We start from the raw sequence: 23,391 nt of genomic DNA, 5'->3' as shown, positions 1-23,391 counted from the left end.
TTCGGCAAGAGATAACCACGTATGCTATGCTCATGCCGGAGCGCCGGTTTCAGATTGAGCAAGCGGACGCGCCCAAAAGCGTGCGTGACCATTTGAGGGGTCGGATTTGCTGTCCGCGGCTGTAGGTGCTCTTATGATGGTACAACTCCTTCGAGGGCCGGAGAAGAAGAAGGAGCCTGAACCACAGAGGGGCCCCACCTACCAGCCGCCGCCGCTCCACTCCCCGTCCGTCACCTTCCTCGAGAACACCACCAAGTCCAACCCCAAGCGCAAGAAGCTCTCCTCCCCCTCCCCAAGGATCCCGACAGACGGCCCCCGACCCCCTCCAATGCCCCACAGTCCACGGACATGGCCTTCCTCAGAACCCTAAACCCTCTCCTCCGTAGGAACCCCGCCCTCCCGAATCCGAGGCCTCTCCTCTCCCACTACACCCTCTCCGCCCCCTTCCGCGCCGCCGTCCCTCCCGCCCCCTCCCCCTCCCCCTTCGCCGCCGCGGCCGCGGCCGCGCACCCCCGCGTCCTCGCCCGCTCCCGCAGCGGACCGCTGCTCCCCTCCTCGTCCCCATGGACGCTCCCGCGGTCCGCCACGCCGTTCACCACCGCCGCCGCTTTCCGCTCGAAGCTCCACAGGGCTCGCGCCATTGCCGGCGGCAGTGCGCAGGCTCTCGCCGACGCGGTGCGGTGGGAGCCCAAGCGGGTCTACGGAGGCGAGGCTGCGGGTCCGGGTGGAGGTGAGAAGTTTCTGAATCTGCCCAATTTGGTGTCGATCGGGCGCATGGCGTCGGGGCCGCTCATTGGATGGTGAGTTCTTACCTTCATGTGTCACTATGCTGTCGAACCGGATGCATTAAGATAGGTGCTTAAGTTTGATGGTTGGACTTCTCGATCAAAATGCTACTGCTCTGATGTTTACTTAGTACTGCATTCAGTACCCACCGTGTTAATTGAATCAAATAGGAAGTATGTGCAGGCTTGATGCCATAAATTACCATGCTCTGTTATTTTTCATAGGTGACTCCCTGCTTGTGCATGGGTACCTCATGAAAAAAATTAGTCTCATGCATACTTGTTGGATTAGCACTCATTTCTGTGCAAACCAGCTATTTAAAATTATGTTGATGTGTCTGATGATGTAGGTCTGAATGTGTTAGCCTTAAAGGAATCGAATATTCGATGTTATGTATTGTTGAGGCTTTATGAATGTCTTATAATTGATTGTATTTCAGGTTTTACATTGGCATGACTGACTTGCTTTTGTATTTCATATCTTAAGGAACCGAGAACCCGAAATATTTACATTTCATGAGAGAGTGAGAGGTTGCCAGGCTACAAATTGAAACAGGATATTAAATACGATGTCTGAACTTGTTAGTTGTCGCCAAGGTTGTGGAGCTTGTAGTCAAAACATGTTAACCAATCATTGAACCTTTCTTCATGTTCTCTTTGATCATGTAAATGCATGTTTGACCAGGCAGCTTTGAACCATGTCAGACAAAAGATACTGAAATGTTTTGTTCTTGTGTCTATGTGACATGACATTACATAAAGGGCTGAGTAAACCTATTGTTTGTTCTTCACATTAGAATCAGATGTATTGCTTAACCAGCACTGCGTGTCAGTGTCAAATCTGAAGAAGTTGCCAGGCTGTAGGCTTATCATTCCATACTTCAACACTGCACCATCCTCCTGTTTGTTTTTGTGTTGTTTCGCTTCATTACAGGAGGTCTGAAATTGTGGTTAATGTCAAATTAGCTTTTTTGGATGTTCTAACAGTGATTTCGAATTACTCAGTCTCTAGGTATCAGAGCATGCGATTGCTGTCAAATAAAGGATGCCCATGTTTGTACTTTGTATATGTTTGATTAATTTGCTGTTTTGGATATTTTGTCTTGCCACATACTCCCTCCTTCCCAAAATAAGTGTCTCAACTTTAGTACCTTCCCAAAATAAGTGTCTCAACTTTACTAAAGTTGAGACTTATTTTGGGATGGAGGGAGTAATATTTTAGACATATAGGGCCATGATTATCTATATCTTTCTTATCTATGGTTCTGGTTCTGATGATCTACATATGCTATGTAGGATGATTATGAATGAATGGTATCTTCCTGCTTTTGGCACATTAGCTTTGTCTGGTGCAAGTGATTGGGTAAGATTACACCCTTATAATATTTCAACCATACTAACACCATATGTTAAAAACCTTACTCATCATTTCTTCTCTGATAATAGTTGGATGGTTTTTTAGCAAGAAAGATGGGCATCAATTCTGTCATTGGTTCATATCTGGACCCATTGGCTGACAAGGTTCAAACTTCAAATCAATATTTATAAACTTTATGTTTCTTTATAAAATTATATCTGTGTTGTTAAGCTGACCTGCAGTATCTGTTGTGTTGCTTAGGTGTTGATTTGCTGTGTTGCTGTAGCAATGGTTGAGAAGGAGCTCTTACATCGTGAGTAGCTCAACACATATTCTCTTCATTTTTGTATCTTTGCTACACAGCTTGCTTGCATCCCTGTGTATAATGTCAATCCCAACCAGAGACATTGTGTGATACTCTGAATGTCTAAAACCATTCACCAGCTTCATCTAAGAAAAAATACAGTGATGGTGATTGCTGATAGCTCATTATGTTGTCCTGCTATTCTTGCCCTTAATCGAATAATTTGACGAATCAATCAATGATGTTGCACTTTGATTGCTCTGCTTGAAGCTGGCCTTGTTGGCCTGGTGGTTGCAAGAGACTTTCTCCTGGTGGGTGGGGCTTTCTACAAACGAGCATCCAGCCTGGGATGGAAGGTACCACTTACACAAAATTAGGTATATATTTGAAGTGTTTAAATGAATTCTCACCCTGATTATCCTTGCGCCAGTGGAACAGTTGGTCAGACTTTTGTAACTTAGATGCAATTCAGCGTGAGAAGGTTCAACCTCTTTTCATCAGCAAGGTATGTCACTATGTTCTCACATTATTTGATCCTGTGGACCTTTGGCACACATGACAATAATTTTTTAATGCAGGTAAATACAGTATTTCAGTTGATGTTGGTTGCTGGTGCACTCCTTCAGCCAGAATTCGGCACAGAGGAGACTCAGAATTATATTACATACTTGGGGTAATCTTTTTTTTTCAAACTTTTTGTCTGCCCTGGTGTTTGTAGTTTGGTAAAATGGTGTTTTTTTATATGAAATTATACTTTTACGTTGATCAGTCAAACCACTATTTATCTGTCATAACTCAGAAGCATCTCCTATGTGAAATTTGATAATTTTCAAGAAAATAATACTGAAACAGAAGAATACTTGAACATCAATAAGTGATGATTGTAAAAAAAAAGTTTATATAGAACATTTTAGATTATTTTGCTTGCAGTGTTTCGTGCTAAATATTTGTTTTATAACTGCAGTTGGCTGGTTGCTACTACAACAATGGCATCCACAGTAGGTTATGGTGTGAAATACTATCAGTTAAGACCGAGGACATGATGACAGCTGTTGCCTGCATTTTTGTTAAATACCAGCCAGATTACGATTGGTGAATCCAGCAATTAGTGGTGAAACTCGATTGTTTCCATGGACCATCCAAATTTGAAGAAATGGAAGGGTTGTGCAGTTTCTGAAAATGAAAGCTGCAGATGTTTGCTGTATTAGGACCTCTCCCAAGTAGCCATTAGTCTAGTTCCTAACATATGGAGCCATTGACTAGAATATAAAGCTGTAGAATTTGTTGTATTTTTTTCCCCTTAAGAATGGTTATCAAATTACTGGAGGGCAAACCGCATGCCAGTGTACATATTCTTGCAGCTCTGTACTAAGGTTGAGTACAGACTAGAGAGGTTGGCTAGTCTTGAGACGTCAGCGGTTGAAGTCTACAAATTCTCTCATATTCCAAAGGATTTAGTTGAGTCGTTTTAACCCCTGCAAACGGTGAAATGTATAAACTCATATTTTCTATGTCCCTGTATTGTACTTGCGGGTTAAAATGTAGTAGTGGATAGATCCAGTTGAACCAGCTGATTACTGGTCGAAATAAGGCATTATTTGCTTCTTAAGCTTTGTTCCTAGAATCAAGTCGGGCTGGGGCGAGCAAGTTGGAAGCACAAAATGAGCGCCTGCCAGTCATAACCATTTTTCGATACTCAAGTTGAGTTCATTCTCATCGATGGGTTCAATAAACGAGCCATAGTTCGTGGCAGGAGGATATGTTATTTCTATCGGAGTTGCTATGGGTTACTCCCTTCGTTTCACAATATAGTGCATATGATTTTTAGAAAATCAAACCTCACAAACTTTGACCAAATTTATAGAGAAAAACATCTAGGTTGCCAAAATACATCTCATTAGATTCAACATAAGATGTAGTTTCATATTATACATATTTGATATTGTAGATATAAATAGTTTTCTGTATAAACTTGGTCAAAGTTTGTAAAGTTTGACTTTTAAAAAAAATCCATATGCACTATATTATGAAGCGGGGGAGTATCAAACTTCTGTATCATTTGATTAATCAGAAAAAAAGAAAAAGAAATTGCATTGGTCTCGCATGAAATCAAATGATGTAGGAGTTAAATGAGACCTAATTAATTATTATCTAGATGAGAGCTGGTCACACCTTAATTTTATCTTGTGTTTAATCCAAAGGATAATTAATAAACTCCTTACTGAAGCCTGGCAGTGGCAGGAGACATATCAGTCCGATGGCACGCCACACCCCAAGCCTCGAACCCACCTGCTAACTAACCCTAGAGAAGCCCTCGGCCTCGGATCGCCGCCGCCGTCGGCGACTCCGAGGGAGTTCTCCTCTTCCCTTGCCGGTGGAACGGAACACCTCTCTGCCAGCCGTTTCTCGTAAGCATCTCAGATCTTTTTCTTGCTCGGAGATCCCATTTCTCCCTCTCTGTAAACACGTCGCGTTTCCCCTGCTAATCTATGCGCAACAGCATGCCAAACTGCTTAAATCTGGCATGCCAAACTCGTCCTACGGTGAGCTCTAGTGATGATCTGGTTCTTAGATAATCCCTATTGGTGTTAGTATTAAAACCAGTGGCGGATCTAGGATTTGAAGACAGGGTGGTCCTCCTAATTTTTTTTGACATCTATGACATGTGAATTTTCTAACTAATTATCAATCCCACATAGAGATCCCGTATGTTCGTATCTACATACCAGATCTACAAAAGCAATGTCCGTGGTCCTCTTCATTCTTCAATAATTTTGCAGTAATAACTTTCCTTTTATCAAACATAATGACATAATTGAACACAAATGATGTGCAAAATTATTTGTACCATGTGTTTGTTGATTCGTGTTCTGGACAGTGGATAGCACGACAAAGAACAAACCCTAAATCAATTGGGGGGTTTGGCAGTGGGCGACCTCAAATCTGACGACCACCGGGAGTGCTGGAGACCTGAGATGTGGTCTGGGCGGTGGGCGGGCGGCGGCTTGCTCCGAACGCGGGGCGGCCAGGGGCAAGGCCGCAGCCCGCAGGTGGTCACGGACGCGCGGAGGGTGAGGCTGGCTGCGAGGGCCGGGTGGATGGTGGAGAAGCAGGAGGGAAGAAGAGGCTCGTGGGCGTCCGGGCGAGCGGCGAGGCTGACAGGGTCGCGCGGAAGCGGCGAGGTGGGCGGGGACGGAGGCGGCTGGGCATCGTGGGCGGGAAGGCTCGATGTGGTGCAGACGTGAAGTGGTGGATGCATGCGTTGTTGCTTGTTGGGTCAAGTGTTATTGGGCTTTTCTTTTTCTCTCCGACACATCTCTAACTGCATAGGTATAAAGGCCGGACCAAAATTCCAGGGTGGGCCGCCACCCTGGCCACCCTGTAGCTCCGCCTCTGATTACAACAACAAGAACAACAACAACAACAAAAACTCGTCATGGATTGGAAATTTGGATATCTACTGTTCATTACTTGGCTAGGAAATGCTCGATGCCGAGCAAAATGTTTTACTCTGTCTATTAAATTGCTAGAGAATGCAGTGCCCTGTTGTGGTATGCAGAAAAGTTTTGGTAGGAACGGAATACACAGGGGAGGCTGGAAATTGCTCTGCTTCCCTAATTTGGTGATAAGATCGTAACCGTTATAAGAACTAACCAAACCTGCATTGGTTTGTGCGAACAACCCAGCTAAACAAGTAAAACCTTCATACTGATGCAGCATTGATAACCTGGACACTTTTTGCGGCAATTGATATCTGCCCTGGGCCGGGCCTCATTACTTCATGTACTAATTGTGGAATATGTACACACATGGCAGGTTTTGAAGCCTTTAGGTAAGAAATTTGAGGTAGGGTTGCTATGGAGTCGTCAGATGACGAGCATGCCATGGAGAGTGATACTGAGACTGAAAGTGATCTGATCAGCGGGCTGCCTGAAGACATCCTCCAGAAAATCCTGTCGTGCGTGTGGATTAGAACTGTTGTGCGCATGCGCAGGGTGTCTAGGAAGTGGATGGAACTGTGTGAAAGCCTGCAGTTCATACGCCTTGATTACAGAGATTTCGAACATTGGAAGGTCGAGAAGTTTACTCGTTTCGTTAACAACCTATTGCTTGTCCGTCGGAAACTAGACTTGCACACATTCCAGCTGCATTGGAATCCTCATGGTCCCCTGAACTGCAATGATGTCAGAATGTGGATTGGCTATGCGGTGAAGCATAATGTTAAAGTGCTTGACGTGAAACTTTGTCTATATGATAAGACTGTTTTACCTCCTGCCATTTTCACCTGCCGCTCGCTTCAGGAGCTAAATTTGCAGTGGGGTAATGCTCCCTACCGAGATTATGACCACACAGGACTTGTACTGCCTGACATAATCAATCTTCCTTCTCTCAAGAAACTTACTCTGCGCGACGTGGAAGTGGATGAGCTTTCTCTGAACAGATTCATTGCCCGGAGCCCTGGCCTAGAAGACTTGAATTTGATAGACTCTGCGATGCGTCTTGATCTCATAGCCTCAAAAGCATTAAAAAGGCTAACCCTTGATGGCTTCCTAGGTGAGTGTGATGGATTCACAATTGCTGCCCCTCATCTCATTGGCTTTGAGTGCACGGGATGTTCACTGGAAGCTATTTCCTGGAGAGACCAGCCATCTCTAGAGAGCGCACGCATAGATACTTGTGGGTATTCATTTGATTGTGAATCAAAGTTCACTGGAGTTCTTAAGTATGCCAAGAAGCTTGCATTATTTGGTTCTGACATAAAGGTATGGCTTTTGAAAAGACAAGCCTGCGGTTCTATCTGTTGTTTTTTATCTTTAATATTTTTGCTAGAACACACATTCTTTTATTATTCTTGTTAAACTGTATAAAAAATGAATTATAAAACTTCTTACATTATTCAACCGTTGCTGTTGTTTGTAGTCGTTAATGTAAAATTTATTACTACCATGTTTCCAGAACAAAATGGAAGTAAAGAAAGTAGTTTTACTTAATAGTTGAAACACTTCTGCTGCAACAAAAAGGTAAAATCTAAGTGCCGTTGCTCAATGATTTGGGTGTACGTTTTGTTTATTCTTGCTGCTAAAGTGGATTTGATCATTTTGAATGCAAAACCTAATATCCATGAGTTCATCATATTGCTCCATTAACTTTGAATTAGTACTAATATTTAGAGCATCTCTAGCAGATCCCGTAAAAACACCACCTGTAAAAACAGTTTACAGGTCCCCTTATAACGAATTTACGGTACCGCAAGGCATCGGGTGGAACAGATCCCATAAACCCGTACCATAAAAGTTTTTTTCCTTTGTTTTCTCCTCACGCTTCTTCTTACCCGTGACACACGCATGGACGAACTCGAACTCCGGCCGGCCAGAACGGCGCTGCTCCGGCCTGCCGCCTGCTCCGGCGCCGCTCCGGCCCGCTGCCTGCTCCAGCGACTTTCCGGCGACGCTTCGTCCCGCCGCATGCTCTGGCGATGCTCCGGCCAGCCGCTGCCGAGCCCTCCCCCTGCTCGCTGCTCGCGCGCGGTGTCGCCAGCCCCCCTGCTCCAGGTTGACCGGTTTTACGGGATCCTCAAAAAACGGCTTGAATCCTCCATACATGACGGATGGTTGCTCTAATATACGAGAACCTGTAAAAAAATACGGGGTATGCTATTTTACAGGATCTATTCGGTGTTTTTTTTTCAACCTGTACCGTAAATCTGAAGGTTTGACCGTTTTTACGGGATCTGCTAGAGATGCTCTTATGTTGGTCTAAATTCTAACAAACAACTATTGGAGTTGGTTCAATATTTTTCTATACTGATCTCTTCCACAATTTGATTTTCTTACCTTAATTATGTCCACCAAAATAGAGCACACTTTCAGTAGAAGTAAAAGTGGATCAGATATGATGGAAGCATTCAGAGTGTGAAACCTGGATATGAAATGTAATTCTGTTTGATATGGATACTTTTAAGCTTTAACCACTTAGTTAGTGCTGTGCGTAAGCAGATAGAAGAGAAAAAAAAATGCGCTTGAGACATTGTGTTTGATAAGCTTACTAACAAAATTGGCAGTTTTTGTTTTTGATGAGCTTACACTTAGTCATTTGGAAGGCTTTAACCACTTGCATGTTTTCTCAACTGTAACAAAATTCACAATTTCGTAGTGGGAAGTTTGGTCTGTTGGCTTATAGCGGAATATCAATTATCAATTATGATGCAACAGTTTTGTATTGCTACACTTTCATGATGTCTTGTCTTGCAATGCTAATTTGATGTTTGCACTCTTTCGTTCAAGTTAATGATACGGTGTTATCGGTATTGTAGTTGCTTTAGGTTTGTCCTAGTCATAACTCACTCGCTCACTCAATGCAAGGTTATGTTGGAAAAGGAGCTGCCAACATGTTCTGCGTTTGAAAGCCTCACAACTCTTGAGATTGGCGAATGGTTTTTAACTGAGGACTTGTACGTTGTGCTTCGCTTCCTCCAGCTTTCACCGAGGCTAGAAGAACTCACTTTGATGCATAGGCCGGTATGCTGCATGTAATATCTATTGCATTTATTATATTGAGAAGTTTTGCTAAAATATATCCTCTCCTTTTGCTTTCTCTTTATCTCTAGCTTGATGAAGGAGCGGAAATAGATTGCATGCCAATTGACGGGATGACCTTCCGGTGTCCACTCCTTGAAAGTGTTGTCATACAATGTTCAGAGGGTGATGGAGGAATCGATAAGCTGCTAAGTGTTCTGGTAGTCAATGGGATTAGTCTAGACAATATAAATATTGCCTTCTATGATGAAATTGAAAAGCGGGACCGTGCGGAGAGGATACGTGCCGACGAGGAACGGTCGAAGGAGCTGCGCATCTTCGAGAAGAGGGTGAAGAGAAATCCAGAATGGAGAGAGTATGATCCTTACGCAATGAGTGAGTCTGACAGCAAACAGAGTGATGATGGGTTCAGCGACGCATCTGATGACTACTGAGGGGGTATGGCTTTCAGAGCAATGAATTTGAGAGTTTGACGCTAGAGCCCTGCAGGGTGGGTTACTGCTTTTATACCCATCCAATATTCAGTTCCTTTTGTTCTAGATGAGACCTTCATCTCTTTGGATCCTTCCTCTTACTTCTGAAACTTGGTGACTTGTGGGTTATGGAGCCGAAAATCTTATGCTCCGAGCGTTTGTACTGTTTGAGCATGGTTGTGTAATGTGACATGGATACATATTGACCTGTTGTTTTGAGCATAGTTGTGTAATGTGACATGGATACATATTGACCTGTTGTTTTGAGCATAGTTGTGTACTGTGACATGGATACATATTGACCAGTTGTTTTTGCAATTACTCTCTAGTTAGCTGTGTGGTCACTGATGGTTAGTGTTGTCCCATGCTCTAGAGTTAGCGTGTGCACTGTACGACCTTTCATACGATGGGAGGCCTTTTCGGTTAATCGACTCTAGAGCGGAGTTATTTGCGTCCTAAGCTTTGTTCTTGGATCATCGGGGCTAGAATGATCAAAGCACAAAATGAGCACCTGAGAATAACAATTGATTTTTTTTTCTTGCTCAACTAATTGACTCAGGCATCCTTCATATTTTGGAATCCTACAGAGATGGTTGTTCAAAAGAATTGAATTTCATTCTCATTGGAGGTGTTTAACAAATGAGTGATAGTTTGTGGAGGATAAGTACATTTTATAACTTTACCTTCTGTTTGAAGAATAACTCGGTCCTAAGAAAGCAGCTCGCTAAACTCAAGCCCGTCCTGTTCGTCGACATTCTTTGTGCGTTTTATTCGGGAGATAGGTTCGGATGGTTGAGACTCGAGAGCACGTGTATTCATCAGATCCAGATCCTCTGACGTACGAAGCAAAGTCAGGTGGAGCTACACTTCCTATAATCAGATCCAGACTTGCCTTCGAAAGTGAACTGGCACAACATTGTATCTACAGTGATTATCTACTGTAATCATCTATAATCTTTTGTCTATGGTGCCTGCTGCACCTCTCTGACTTGCCTATACTATTTTACAGAAGAAACACTGTAGCATCACTGCCTTCCCTCCCATAAGTCAGAGGAGCTGGTTTCATATCCACCTTGCTAAGAATAGTCACTTCTTCTGTTTGGTTAGGTATAGGTAGGATGAGTTGAGTTTTTGTTCAGTTGGAAGAATAAGAGATGGTTTGACATAAGCCAATTATGTTTTAGTCTAAGAGATAAGTGGTGATAGGAATTGCACTGAGCTTTTTGGTCTAGGTGATAAGATCACCTCCACAACTTTTTTTTTTCAAATTAAGCAATCCAATACGATATGAACAATAATAATTTGGAAAATAAAGCAATACTTTGGCATTACATTCACACTTAAAATTTGAACAACAATACTTCAATAATATGAGCTAAACTTGAACTTCTTTACTTAGACGAGTTGCAACTATTTCCCATAGTTCAACGTTCCATTTGAACATAGAATACTAGATCAAATCTAAATTTATGTACAACCCATATTTAATCCGTCGCCGTTGCGAGCTCCAAACCCTCGCAAACAGGCCCGAGACACAACCACACGAATTGAAAGCTCCCAGGGAACGCCAACTGTCTAGGGTTCCCCACAAAATCAAAAGTAACAAGATTTGTTAGGATCTCGTGGGGAATCAACGAATTTCAATTTTGCTTTCATGGAATTGTAGATTGGGTGTTACTCTTGCTCTTCCTAAAATATGGGATAGATTAAGTGGCTAGATAGGTAGGAATCGAAGTTATGAATCAATGAAGGAAAGATGGATTGAGTCAGTCACCTTCTTTTGAAGAAGGGTAGCTTTTATAGGCCAACTCAAATTTTTCCCGTTATGTGTGCTCCTTAGCGATGTCAGACTATTTTGACATAATTCAGACAATCAGTGATGTCAGACTATCTGGGTCAATGCCCGACATGGTATCTAACATTACACAATGCTATGTATAAGGCCGAACATAATGTCGAACTAGCCGACATGTAAAATCCGACCTGATCCAAAGAGCAAATAGAAGTGACATACAAAGTGAGATAATATGACTTTTTGTGTGACTTATGTCTAACTTAAGGGATGACTTGTACAACATCACACAAACAAGTAGAAACGTGGGGCTCTTCCTCACATGGGTACGGATGGTATTTGGTATCCCCTGTTAATATCTTAATAGTATGGCGTACCTAAGACTGAATAAACAGAAATTGTCGGTGCAAAAATTGACGTGTTTTCTTCTTATATTCTTTTGCTTTAGGGGGGGGGGGGGGGGGGGGAGGGGGTCGCCGACCAACATTATGTTCCATTCTTGATGATGTGTATACTGAGAGCACGCTTGAAGCATAGTTAATCATCTAACCATCATTGTCATTAACATCAAAACCCTCATTATAGGTTGTCATTTCAATCTCCTCTTTTGGTGGTTAATGACGGTATGGTTAGTGATAATTCCCAAGTTTTTTTTGAGGGGTTGATAATTCCCAAGTGTGGCGAGAATTGTAGTACTTTTGCAAAGTGGAGGTCGTAAGTACATTAACCCCCAAAACAGCCCAAATAGGCCCAAAACAGCCCAAAAATCAGGCGGGCCGGTGGGCTAAACATGCTGGTGGGCCGGCCTGTTTCCTTGCTGTGTCCAGCACGACCCATGTATTAGGCCCATTTAGACCGTGCCGGCCCAGGCCAAGTTTGGCGGGGGCACCCTCGGTCCCTCCGTTGGTGGGGATGTAGCTTTACTCCATCCCGGTCGGCCGGTTGGGGGGCAAGCCAAATCCAAACTCAGAACTCAAAGTGCCTCGCCTTCAACCCTAGGAAACCTCGCGGGTGCGGTTGGCTACCGTGCTGGACATTCAGCGAGAGTGCTCCTCTTCCTCGCCGGTGAGAACACAGCTTCTTCTTGCATTTTATTGTATAAGCATAAGCATACATTGGTACCATCCCAGATCTGGTTCTTGCTCTCATTTCACCCCCCGTTTGTTGTACTTTGCGCGCTCAAGCTTCTCGGATGAGACCAAGATATCTCTCTTTGTAAAGACACCCGTTTTCCCTTTGGAATCCATATAATAGTTTTGCAGGTTCACTGAAAATCTATGCGCGCCTGCTTGCCAAACCGCTTAGGGTGTGTGTGTCAGACTGTCAGTGCCCAGATTAGTCCTGCCCAAAAGTAATAAAAAATGGTTTCCCGTTACACTCATAAACTATGATTGACCAGACCAAACCCATCCTACGATGATGGTGGTCCTTTAGACCAAGCATTACTGCATTAGTGACGGTCTCCTTTTTCAATTACATTTTCTCAAATTTTTAGGTGCTCTCCTTACTGGCGTAGTATTACAGAAAGTGTCATGTTCTGGATCTGTGCCCATAGCCGACTAGGGATATGCTCAATGCCAAGCAAGATTTCTTACTTGTCAATAAATATTTTGATGCCCTACTGTGGTACGCATTTTTCGGTTGGTCGATTACCCAGGGTGGCGGCAACCGTTCTGCTCCATGACCCCCAGTTTGATGCTCAAGTCACAACAATTATGAGCACTAACCAAGACTTGCAATACTTAGTGTGAAGAGTCCACTAAACAAATAAAACCTTCATACTATTGATGTAGCATGGTAACATGGACACTCTTGAGATAACTGAACTTCTCTGCTGGGGCCTCATTACTTGATGTATTAATCGTGGAATGTGTATATATATGGCAGGTTTTCTAGCCTTTGTGGTTAAGGAATCTGAGGCAGGGTTGCTATGAAGTCAGGTGATAAGAAGGCCATGAGAGGTGACAGTGATCAGATCATACACCTTGATTACAGAGACTTTGGGCGTTGGAAGGTCGAAAAATTTGCTCGTTACGTTGACAACCTATTGCTCGCCCGTCGTAATGTTGACTTGCACACATTCCGTCTGCATTGGGATCCTCATGTTCCCCTGAACTGCAATGATGTCAGAAAGTGGATTCGCTACGCTGTGAATCATAAAGTTAAAGTGCTTGACGTGGAGCTTTGCATGTATGATAAGACTAATTTACCTCCTGGCATTTTCACCTGCCGCTCACTTGAGGATCTAAATTTGCAGTGGAGTGGAGCTCCTTTTCGAGATTATGAGCATAAGGGACTTGTGCTGCCTGACATAATCAAGCTTCCTTCTCTTAGAAAACTGACTCTACGCGATGTGGAAGTGCATGAGCTTCCTCTGGAGAGTTTCATTGCCCGGAGCCCTGGCCTAGAAGACTTGCATCTGATAGACTCTGCAGTGTGTCTTGAGCACATAAAATCAAAAGCGCTAAGAAGGCTAACCATTGATGGTTCCATGTATGGACCGGATAGAATGACAATTTCTGCTCCTAATCTCATTAGCTTTGAGTGCACCGGTTTTTCACTGGAAGATATTGTTTGGAGAGACCAGCCATCGCTAGAGAGTGCACACATAGATACTTGTGGGCGTACATTTGGTGGTGAATCTAGGTTTACAGGAGTTCTTGTGCATGCCAAAAAACTTGCACTATTTGGTTGTGACATAAAGGTATGCTTATCAGAAGACAGGCCTGTTGTTCTGTTTGGTATTTTTCTACTTTGTTTTCTTGCGAAAATATGAATTCTCTTTTGTCATAAATTCTATATAGAAAAGGGATTAATAAAACTATATGCTCTCTGCTCTGTATCTAGAGCTGTGGCGCGTGGTTGCTGTTGCTTGTAGTTGATAGTAGCATGTCAGCACGTGTATTGCCATATTTCCAGAAAGCAAAATGGAAGTCAATAAAGTGGTTTTACTTAAAAGTTAAACACTTCTGCTGCAACTAAAAGGCAAATATAATGTGATTGACTAATTTGTCAATGTACATTTTTTTCATGCTTTGCTTAATTTACCTCTTGTAAGTTCTCAATATTGGTTATTTGACTTTTTTGCTGATGATGTTCTGAAGATATTAAGATATATATATAGGGAAATGCCTGCAAGATAAACTTGTGTATCACATGTATTGCTTAATTTTCCTACCCTGATGGATTGAATATTGGTGCCCTTACATTTTCAAAGTGCAGCAATGGATTTTGCCCTATTTCAAGGTGTATTTGTCTATTTGAGATCAATAGCTTTTAGTTTTCTTTCTTAAAGGCTCTTCATGTGTTATGTTTGTTGAGATCGGTGATGATTGAATATTGGTTGCCTTTACATTGCCGGTGCGCAGTCATGGTCATTTACTGAGGTGTATTTGAAATCAGAAGTTCTCTGTTTCCTTTCTAGGAGGTTCGTCGCAAGTTATGTTTATTGAAGTTTAATTCTAGCGTGGTAGGCTTAATGTTGTGTGTGTACCCTTTTTAAATTTTTTGCTGCTGAAATGGATGTGAATGTGCAAAGCAATATATACGAGACCATGAGTTTATCCATTAATGCTGAACTAGTTCTGATAATTCATGTTGGTCTAAGTTCTAACAAACAACTGTTGGATTCATAATATTTTTCTATACTGATCTGTTTTGTGATTTACTTTTCTTCTACCAGTCGTTTACACTAGAACAGAGCAAACTTTCAATTTTAGTAAAAGTGCATCAGATATGAAGGAAACATTCAGAATATGAAAGCTAAGATATCAACGTCATTCTGTTTGATATGGATATTTTAAGCACTTACTGATTTGCTGTGCATAAGCAAATGGCAGAAAAAACATGAACTTTAGAGATTGTGTTTGATAAGTTCAAGGTGCAGGTATTGTAGAAACATTGGGCAATGTTTCATTTGTTTGTTTTCATAGTGAGACATTTTGTCTGTTGGCTTCTTATAGCTTTCAACATTAGTTGTCAACTGTGGTGCGAAAGTCTTGTAGTGGTAGTGCTACATTTTCATGATGTCTTGTGTGGCAATGGTCATTTGGTCTTTTCCCATTTTTGTTCAATTATTATACATTATCATGCTTGTTTCTGCTTCGGAATAGTTATAACTCGCTTGCCTATTCACTTAATCAAGGTTATGTTGGAAAATGAGCTGCCTACATGTTCAGTGTTTGAGAACCTTGTAACTCTTGAAATTGGTGAATGGCACTTGACCAAGGACTTCTACGTTTTGCTTCACTTCCTCCAGCTTTCACCAAGACTAGAAGAGCTCACTCTGATGCATAAACAGGTACGCTGCGCGTAATATTATCGAATTGATTTTTTTTGAAAAGGTTCGCTAACATGTAGGACCTTTTTATTTCTCTCTTCCTGTTTGTCTCTAGCTTGACGAAGCAGAAGAAACAGAAGGCATGCCTACTGATGGAATGACCTTCCAGTGTCCACTCCTTAAAAGTGTCACCATACAGTATTCAGAGGGTGACGATGGAATTGACAAGCTGGTGGATGTCCTGGTAGCGAATGGTATCAGTTCGGACAAGATAAGTGTAACTTCCTACGAAGATATCAAAAAGAGGGCCTTTGCTGAGGAGGCACGCGCCGAAGAGGAGCGTCCAAAGAAGAAGAGGGCGAAGAAAAATCCAGACTGGGAAGATGATGACTCCGACGAACAGAGTAACCCTGATGATCCTAGCGGTGACGAGTATGATCCTGATGACTTTTGAAGAGTGTGGCTTTGGCAGTGGCAGCAATGAATCTGACCATGATGATCTCTAGAGCTCTGTAGGGTTAAGATTTACCCAACCATTAGTTTCCCTTTTGTTCTGCATGAGACCTTCATTTGGATCCTTCCTTTTATCATTATGGTCTGAAACTTGGTGAATGCTGGATTACGGAGCAGCAAATCTTATCTATATAGTTGTATTAAAGATGTGTAGTGGAGGCGGACGTTTGGTCTATGCGAAATCACTAATTAAGGAGTACTCGTTGCAAAGAACACATCACTTTCCCAGGTCGTGACAAGTGGCGCGCATGCAGCGCGCCATTTGTAGCAACCTGGGAGTTTTCACTTTTTTTCGTAGATCCGTTTATTCAAAACGTTTTATCTCTTAAACCGTGCGTCCAAATCTCGAACCGTTTTGGATTTCTCGCGTCGAGATCTTCAAAACTAGATCCCATGTTGATAGGTTTTGTCGAACTTTTTTTTTAAAAAAAAGGACAAAAAACATGGCGAAAAAACCGAACCGGGAGCACGGTTTTTTCCCTTTCCGAAAGAGGCACGCCCGTGCCTCTCGCGAAATCACAACCGTGCCTCTCGTGAAAGCAAAACCGTGACTCTCGTGGAAGGAAAAGAAAAACAGAAAACACGTTTTTTTTTTCGTTTCCGAGAGGCACGACCGTGACTCTCGCGAAAGCACAACCGTGCCTCTCGCGAAAGCAAAACCGTGACTCTCGCGAAAGAAAAAAAAACAGAAAACGCGTATTTTTTCCTTTTCCGAGAGGCACGACCGCGACTCTCGCAAAAGCACAACCGTGCCTCTCGCGGAAGCAAAACCGTGACTCTCGTGAAAGAAAAAAAAACAGAAAATGCATTTTGTTTTTCCCTTTCCGAGAGGCACGGCCGTGACTCTCGCGAAAGCATAACCGTGCCTCTCGCGGAAGCAAAACCGTGACTCTCACGAAAGAAAAAAAACAGAAAACGCGTTTTTTTTTCGTTTCCGAAAGGCACGGCCGTGACTCGCGCGAAAGCACAACCGTGCCTCTTGTGGAAGAAAAACCGTGACTTTCGTGAAAGAAAAAAAAAAGAAAACGCGTTTTTCGTGCAAAAAAAAAAATTCGAATTTTTTTTATCGAAAAGCTAAGGAAGACCGGGGGAAAACCGAAACGTCGAAAAAACCCGGAAAAAACCGTTTAAAAAGCTGAAAACGCGTGCGGAAAAATAAAAAGAACAAAATCCGGAGGGAGCGTCCAGAACGCGACACATGGCGAATGGCTGAGAGCGCGCCAAGTGGCGCTGATCGTTGCGAGGTTCCCGAAGGAGCGCTCGTTAACTAGTTGCTCCCTGGTCTATGGGTCTGCTGCGGGGTACGTATCGGGCCAAATTCAAGTTCGGGCTTTTATGTTTTTTAACGGAAATACTAACGCCCACACGTGTGGGCGTTTGCATCTCGCCCACACGCGTGGATCCACATCGGTTGTGGTTGCACGAATCTTGGCATGTTTGTGGTGCCACGTATGACTGGGCTGGTGTGTGGACATTCATCCGGTCGCCCACACGTCCGTTTTCACCACACAGAGGGACCGGTGTGTGGGCGTTTAGCAGTTCACCCACACGTCAGTTTGCACTCACGCACAAGGGCTGGTGTGTTGGTATTTATCAGTTCGCCCACACGCCCGTCTCCTCTTCCACACCCAAAGCTGCCAGTTGCCATGTGTTTTGCAAGGTACATGGCAACTGCCCTAGTGTGCTTGTAAGCAGATGGCAACTCTCTCTTTACCCGAACATGTTATTTTGCCATGTCTCTTTGTAGCGCTACACGACAACTGCCTAGTGTTAGTAGGTGGCAACTCCTAAAGTTTTCAAATCATGGCAACTGTAGTAAACCAGATCATACATGGCAACTGCCTAGTGTTAGTAGGTGGCAACCCCTAAAGTTTTCAAATCATGGCAACTATAGTAAACCAGACCATACATGGCAACAACTGCAGTTGTCCAAAAATGGCATCTGGCACTTGACCTGAGATGACAACTGCAGTTGAGCAACCATGGCAACTGTAGTTGTCCGACATGGCAACTGCAGTTAAACGAACATGGAAGAGGGTCCGGACCATGGCAAATGCGGGGCGCGTGATGACTGTCACGCGGGGCGTGCGGGACCATGAGGTAGCAGGGCTGACATACGGGCGTGTGGGCGTTATCTATTTTGCCCACATGTAGGCGTGTGAGAGGGACCGCAAGAAAAAAAAAAGGCGTGTGGGCATTACTTGTTTTACCCACACGTAGACGTGTGGGCTGATCCTTTTAGACACCACACAAAACGTGTGGGCAGACCCCTTAACGCCCACATGTGTGGGCGTTATCAGCGTCCTTTTTTAATGGTAATGTTGAAGTTTTACTAATGGGAAGCCATGGATGAAATACTAACAATACTAATGGCATATTACGAATTATGTTCTATAGGCAATTTTTTTTTTGGTGCATTTGATTTATGTTATTATTATTATTATTATTACTATTTTGCACCGACAATATGTTTTCATTGCCTGAAGATATGTTAAAATTATGTTTAGATTTTCTGAATAAAATTGTTCGAGCGGCAAATTTTATTTGAAAATTGTAACGTGACATTATGCTGGTGACATTTTAATGACACCTTTTATGATGATCTTTTTTCTGGTGTCATTTCAATGGTGAAATTAATGTGCATCACTCATTGAATTTTTGAATATTTTATTTGAAGATTTTAATTGAATGTGAATTTTACGTTGATGCCATACTTGTGGATTTTTTAAAATCATGTGATCACCACTAAAGGGCTGAGGCCATCTCAAGAAAAAACATAGTGATTTCGTGGTGTGGTTTTCCGTGACGTACTATACATCTAATAACTATACATCTAATAATGTTGGGCTAGTGTGCTCGTTGACAAATACTAAGGATTATGTCGATTTTTTTTCTATTATTTAATTCAAATATGCACTATTGAAACAAGCATAAATGGATCAAAATGGCGCTGATAAAACTATGGTTGATTCTCTATACAAAGAAATTTTGTTTGGAGGAACTTTATGTGATATGCAATATCCTAGTTATTATATGGCTTTTTTATGAAATTTATCCAAGTACATGTTGCCATTTATGTGACCGTTATAATTTACCAAATATTATTATTTGGTGAATCCTTATGTAAATTTAAGTCCAAAATTTATTTGGAAAATCTTATGATATCCTCACGATAATGAAACATTTTCATTGTGAATGTCTGAACGAAATATGCCATAGAGGCAATAATAAAGTTGTTATTTTATATTTCCTTACTTCATGATAAATGTTTATTATTCATGCTAGAATTATATTAACCGGAAACTTGATACATGTGTGGATACATAGACAAAACACTGTGTCCCTAGTAAAGCCTCTACTAGACTAGCTCATTAATCAAAGATGGTTAAGTTTCCTAACGATAGACATGTGTTGTCATTTGATAAACGGGATCACATCATTAGGAGAATGATGTGATGGACAAGACCCGTCCGTTAGCTTAGCATATTGATCGTTCAGTTTTATTGCTATTGCTTTCTTTATGTCATATACATATTCCTTTGACTATGAGATTATGCAACTCCCGAATACCGGAGGAATACCTTGTGTGCTATCAAACGTCACAACGTAACTGGGTGATTATAAAGATGCTCTATAGGTATCTCCGAAGGTGTTTGTTGGGTTGGCATAGATCGAGATTAGGATTTGTCACTCCGAGTATCGGAGAGGTATCTCTGGGCCCTCTCGGTAATACACATCATAAGAAGCCTTGCAAGCATAGTAACTAATGAGTTAGTTCCGGGATGATGTATTATGGAACGAGTAAAGAGACTTGGCGGTGATGAGATTGAACTTGGTATGAAGATACCGACGATCGAATCTCGGGCAAGTAACATACCGATGACAAAGGGAATAACGTATGTTGTCATTACGGTTCGACCGATAAAGATATTCGTAGAATATGTAGGAACCAATATGAGCATCCATGTTCCACTATTGGTTATTGACCAGAGAGGTGTCTCGGTCATGTCTACATAGTTCTCAAACCCGTAGGATCCGCACGCTTAATGTTCGATGACAATTTTGTATTATATGAGTTATGTGATTTGGTGACCGAATGTTGTTCAGAGTCCCAGATGAGATCGCGGATATGACGAGGAGTCTTGAAATGGTCGAGAGGTAAATATTTATATATAGGGTGATAGTATTCGGATACCGGAAGTGTTCCGGGGGTACCGGGTACATATCGGGTCACCGGAAGGGGTTCCGGGCACCCCCCCGGCAAACTATATGGGCCTAATGGGCCAAGAGGGGAAATGCAGCAGCCAGCAGGGGCTGCTGCGCCCCCCATATGGGCCGCACCTAAGGGAAAGGGAAAGAGGGATTCGGCCTCCCCCTCCTTCCCTCCTCCCTCCTCTTTCCTTTCCCCTCAAGTGGATATGGTAAGGGGGGGGGGGAGAATTGGATAAGTCCCCCAAGTAGGATTCCTCCTACTTAGGGCGCCCCAAGGCTGTCCCCCTCCCACCTATATATACGTGGGGAGGGGGCGCCTAGAACACACACCAACAATTGATAGCCGTGTGCGGCGCCCCCTCCATAGTTTACGCCTCCGGTCATATTCTCGTAGTGCTTAGGCGAAGCCCTGTGCGGATCACTTCACCATCACCGTCACCATGCTATCGTGGTGACGGAACTCATCTTCCTCGACGCCTTTGCTGGATCAAGATTTCGAGGGACGTCATCGAGCTGAACATGTGTAGAACTCGGAGGTGCCGTACGTTCGGTGCTTGATCGGTTGGAACGAGAAGTTCGACTACATCAACCGCGTTGTCAAACGCTTCCGTTTTCGGTCTACGAGGGTACGTGGACACACTCTCCCCCTCTCGTTGCTATGCATCTCCTAGATAGATTTTGCGTGAGCATAGGAATTTTGTTTGAAATTGCATGCTACGTTTCCCAACAATGTCAATTTGAGTGTTTACTTAGTGGCAGTGGCATTTATATAATTCCATGTCATTTAGAAATTTTTATGATAATTTTTACACTTAGGTTCACTGTTATTACTGGTATCAACTTTAGTGACAAAAGGTAATCATTGTGTATGATGGCAAACATGGTTTTATGTCGTTGCTTAATGTTAAAGTGAGCTATTAATTTAGCCAAAAGTTCTTGCACGCAATTATGTGATTTTATGTCTCTCTAGTCAAAATGGAACCAACGAGAAGTTTTGATTAGAGATTTATTAATTAAAAAATTGTTATAATGGCATATGATGATATTCTGATCAATGTTGATTATTTTTATGTGTCATTTATGAATACAGATTAGAATAAGAATTAAGCATCTCTTTGATTTATCTCATTGCATGGTTAATTTATGCTTGATGCTTTGTTGTGATGCTAATAATGATGCCAAACTTCTGTTTTGGCATAGACGAACCTTATGTAAATAACTTTCCCACATGGAGTGGAGATCATTGTCGCACATAAGGAATCTCCCAACTTTTTTCCGCCAGTAAGGTTGAAGGATCTTAATCATGATGATAAGGCAGACATTCGGTAAGACCTCAAGACACTGTGCCATCATGCACATTACTAATGCAAATGAGAGTAAAGTAAAAAATATTGGATTTATTCCACTCTCTTTTGGAGATGACTTAATTCTTATCTTATGATGATGTTTGTTAATGTTAGTCCCACCCTAGGGTGAGTGATACGTCTCCAACGTGTCTATAATTTTTACTGTCCCATGCTGTTATATTATCATTCTTGGATGTTTTACTATCATTTTATAGCAACTTTATGTCATTTTTTGGGACTAACCTATTGACATAGTGCCCAGTGCCAGTTGCTGTTTTTGCTTGTTTTTTTACTTCACAGAAAATCAATACCAAACGGAGTCCAAACACAGCGAAGCTTTTTGGAGATTTTTTCTAGACCAGAAGACACCTGTTGGGCCAAAGAAGTACCAGAGGGGGGGGGGCTCCGAGGGGAGCACAACCCACCAGGGTGCGCCTGGGCCCACCTCGGCCGCCTCCCGCACCGCCTCTACTCTACAAATACCCCAAAAATCCAAAAACCCTAGGGGAGTCGACAAAACACAATTCCAGCTGCCGCAAGTTCCAGAAACCACAGATCCAATCTAGACACCATCACGGAGGGGTTCACCATCCTCATTGGTGCCTCTCCGATGATGCATGAGTAGTTCATTGTAGACCTTCGGGTCCGTAGTTAGTAGCTAGATGGCTTCCTCTCTCTCTCTTTTGATTCTCAATACAATGGTCTCTTGGAGATCTATTTGATGTAACTCTTTTTGTGGTGTGTTTGTTGGGATCCGATGAACTTTGAGTTTATGATCAGATCTATGTTTTTATCCATGAAAGTTATTTGAGTCTTTTGATCTCTTATATGCATGATTACTTATAGCCTCGTATTTCCTCTTCGAATATTTGGTTTAGTTAGGCTGACTAGATCGATTTTTCTTGCCATGGGAATAGGTGCTTTGTGATGGGTTCGATCTTACGATGCTCAATCCCAGTGACAGAAGGGGAAATGACACGTATGTATCATTGCTATTAAGGATAACAAGATGGGATCTATTCCTACATGAATAAATCTTGTCTACATCATGCCATCGTTCTTATTGCATTACTCCATTTCTCCATGAACTTAATACACTAGATGCATGATGGATAGTGGTTGATGTCTGGAGTAATAGTAGTAGATGCAGGCAGGAGTCGGTCTACTAATCTGGGACGTGATGCCTATATAATGATCATTGCCTGGATATCGTCATAATTATTTGAAGTTCTATCAATTGCCCAACAGTAATTTGTTTACCCACCATATGCTATTTTCTCGAGAGAAGCCACTAGTGAAATCTACGGCCCCCGGGTCTATTTTCTCATCATATATTTTCAGATCTACATTGCTATTTGCCTTTTCTTTTATTTGCATTTTTTTCCAGATTTATTAATCCAAAATCTTGAAAATACCTTGCTGCACTTTTTTGTTATTTATTTTATGTTGCGTTTCCGCGAGATCTATTTATCCAATCTACTACAATTTTATCTATCTTTTTACCTGGGAGGGATTGACAACCCCTCTTACACGTCGGGTTGCAAGTATTTGTTCTTTGTGTGCAGGTATTGTTTACATAGTGTTGCATGGTTCTCCTACTGGTTCGATAACCTTGGTCTCATCACTGAGGGAAATACCTACCGTAGCTGTGCTGCATCATCCCTTACTCTTTAGGGAAATACCGACGTAGTTCAAGCCGCATCAGTGAGACAATTTATGTTTTGACTGAATGAATCATTTGTGAAGATTATGTCATATGTTATAATTAAAGATGTAAGAGACCTTATCGAAATT

General features: G+C 42.4%; 3 protein-coding genes across 4 annotated transcripts; all 3 read left to right on the top strand.

Annotated features, from left to right (window-relative positions):
* The first annotated feature begins 232 nt into the window (after window positions 1–232).
* LOC109749565 (CDP-diacylglycerol--glycerol-3-phosphate 3-phosphatidyltransferase 1, chloroplastic) lies at window positions 233–3,957 on the top strand. Its single transcript, XM_020308505.4, has 8 exons — window positions 233–800; window positions 2,082–2,148; window positions 2,232–2,306; window positions 2,404–2,455; window positions 2,717–2,802; window positions 2,877–2,951; window positions 3,025–3,119; window positions 3,411–3,957. The coding sequence occupies exons 1-8, from the start codon at window positions 349–351 to the stop codon at window positions 3,487–3,489; spliced, it is 981 nt and encodes a 326-aa protein (XP_020164094.3). The 5' UTR covers window positions 233–348; the 3' UTR covers window positions 3,490–3,957.
* Window positions 3,958–4,650: 693 nt separating this feature from the next.
* LOC109749561 (F-box/LRR-repeat protein At3g26922) lies at window positions 4,651–9,749 on the top strand. The gene is made up of 4 exons (XM_020308503.4): window positions 4,651–4,854; window positions 6,263–7,209; window positions 8,809–8,964; window positions 9,054–9,749. Exons 2-4 carry the CDS (start codon window positions 6,304–6,306, stop codon window positions 9,414–9,416), a joined length of 1,425 nt encoding a protein of 474 aa, XP_020164092.1. The 5' UTR covers window positions 4,651–4,854; window positions 6,263–6,303; the 3' UTR covers window positions 9,417–9,749.
* A 2,412-nt stretch (window positions 9,750–12,161) lies between these two features.
* On the top strand, window positions 12,162–16,238 carry LOC109749575 (putative F-box/FBD/LRR-repeat protein At1g78760). Of its 2 annotated transcripts, none has more exons than XM_040404294.2 (4): window positions 12,162–12,312; window positions 13,135–13,951; window positions 15,506–15,547; window positions 15,642–16,238. In XM_040404294.2, the coding sequence occupies exons 2-4, from the start codon at window positions 13,178–13,180 to the stop codon at window positions 15,978–15,980; spliced, it is 1,155 nt and encodes a 384-aa protein (XP_040260228.1). In that variant the 5' UTR covers window positions 12,162–12,312; window positions 13,135–13,177; the 3' UTR covers window positions 15,981–16,238. The 2 variants fall into 2 exon arrangements, with proteins under 2 accessions (XP_040260228.1, XP_020164106.1); XM_020308517.4 differs by having other exon boundaries at window positions 15,392–15,547.
* Window positions 16,239–23,391: the final 7,153 nt, after the last annotated feature.

Source organism: Aegilops tauschii, chromosome 3 (genome assembly GCF_002575655.3).
Source record: "Aegilops tauschii subsp. strangulata cultivar AL8/78 chromosome 3, Aet v6.0, whole genome shotgun sequence".
Lineage (NCBI taxonomy): Eukaryota > Viridiplantae > Streptophyta > Magnoliopsida > Poales > Poaceae > Aegilops > Aegilops tauschii.
Note: the sequence above shows the minus strand (reverse complement) of the source record. Positions and strands in the feature narration are given on the sequence as shown.

What these genes read in the sequence shown, in the direction of transcription:
- LOC109749561 (XM_020308503.4), top strand. Translation starts at nt 6,304, where the DNA reads ATGGAGTCGTCAGATGACGAGCATGCCATGGAGAGTGATACTGAGACT. An exon ending in TATTTGGTTCTGACATAAAG is followed by an intron (nt 7,210 to 8,808) that starts GTATGGCTTTTG and finishes ACTCAATGCAAG; the next exon opens with GTTATGTTGGAAAAGGAGCT. An exon ending in TCACTTTGATGCATAGGCCG is followed by an intron (nt 8,965 to 9,053) that starts GTATGCTGCATG and finishes CTTTATCTCTAG; the next exon opens with CTTGATGAAGGAGCGGAAAT.
- LOC109749565 (XM_020308505.4), top strand. Translation starts at nt 349, where the DNA reads ATGGCCTTCCTCAGAACCCTAAACCCTCTCCTCCGTAGGAACCCCGCC. An exon ending in TGAGAAGGAGCTCTTACATC is followed by an intron (nt 2,456 to 2,716) that starts GTGAGTAGCTCA and finishes CTCTGCTTGAAG; the next exon opens with CTGGCCTTGTTGGCCTGGTG. An exon ending in CATCCAGCCTGGGATGGAAG is followed by an intron (nt 2,803 to 2,876) that starts GTACCACTTACA and finishes TCCTTGCGCCAG; the next exon opens with TGGAACAGTTGGTCAGACTT.
- LOC109749575 (XM_020308517.4), top strand. Translation starts at nt 13,178, where the DNA reads ATGAAGTCAGGTGATAAGAAGGCCATGAGAGGTGACAGTGATCAGATC. An exon ending in TATTTGGTTGTGACATAAAG is followed by an intron (nt 13,952 to 15,391) that starts GTATGCTTATCA and finishes CACTTAATCAAG; the next exon opens with GTTATGTTGGAAAATGAGCT. An exon ending in TCACTCTGATGCATAAACAG is followed by an intron (nt 15,548 to 15,641) that starts GTACGCTGCGCG and finishes GTTTGTCTCTAG; the next exon opens with CTTGACGAAGCAGAAGAAAC.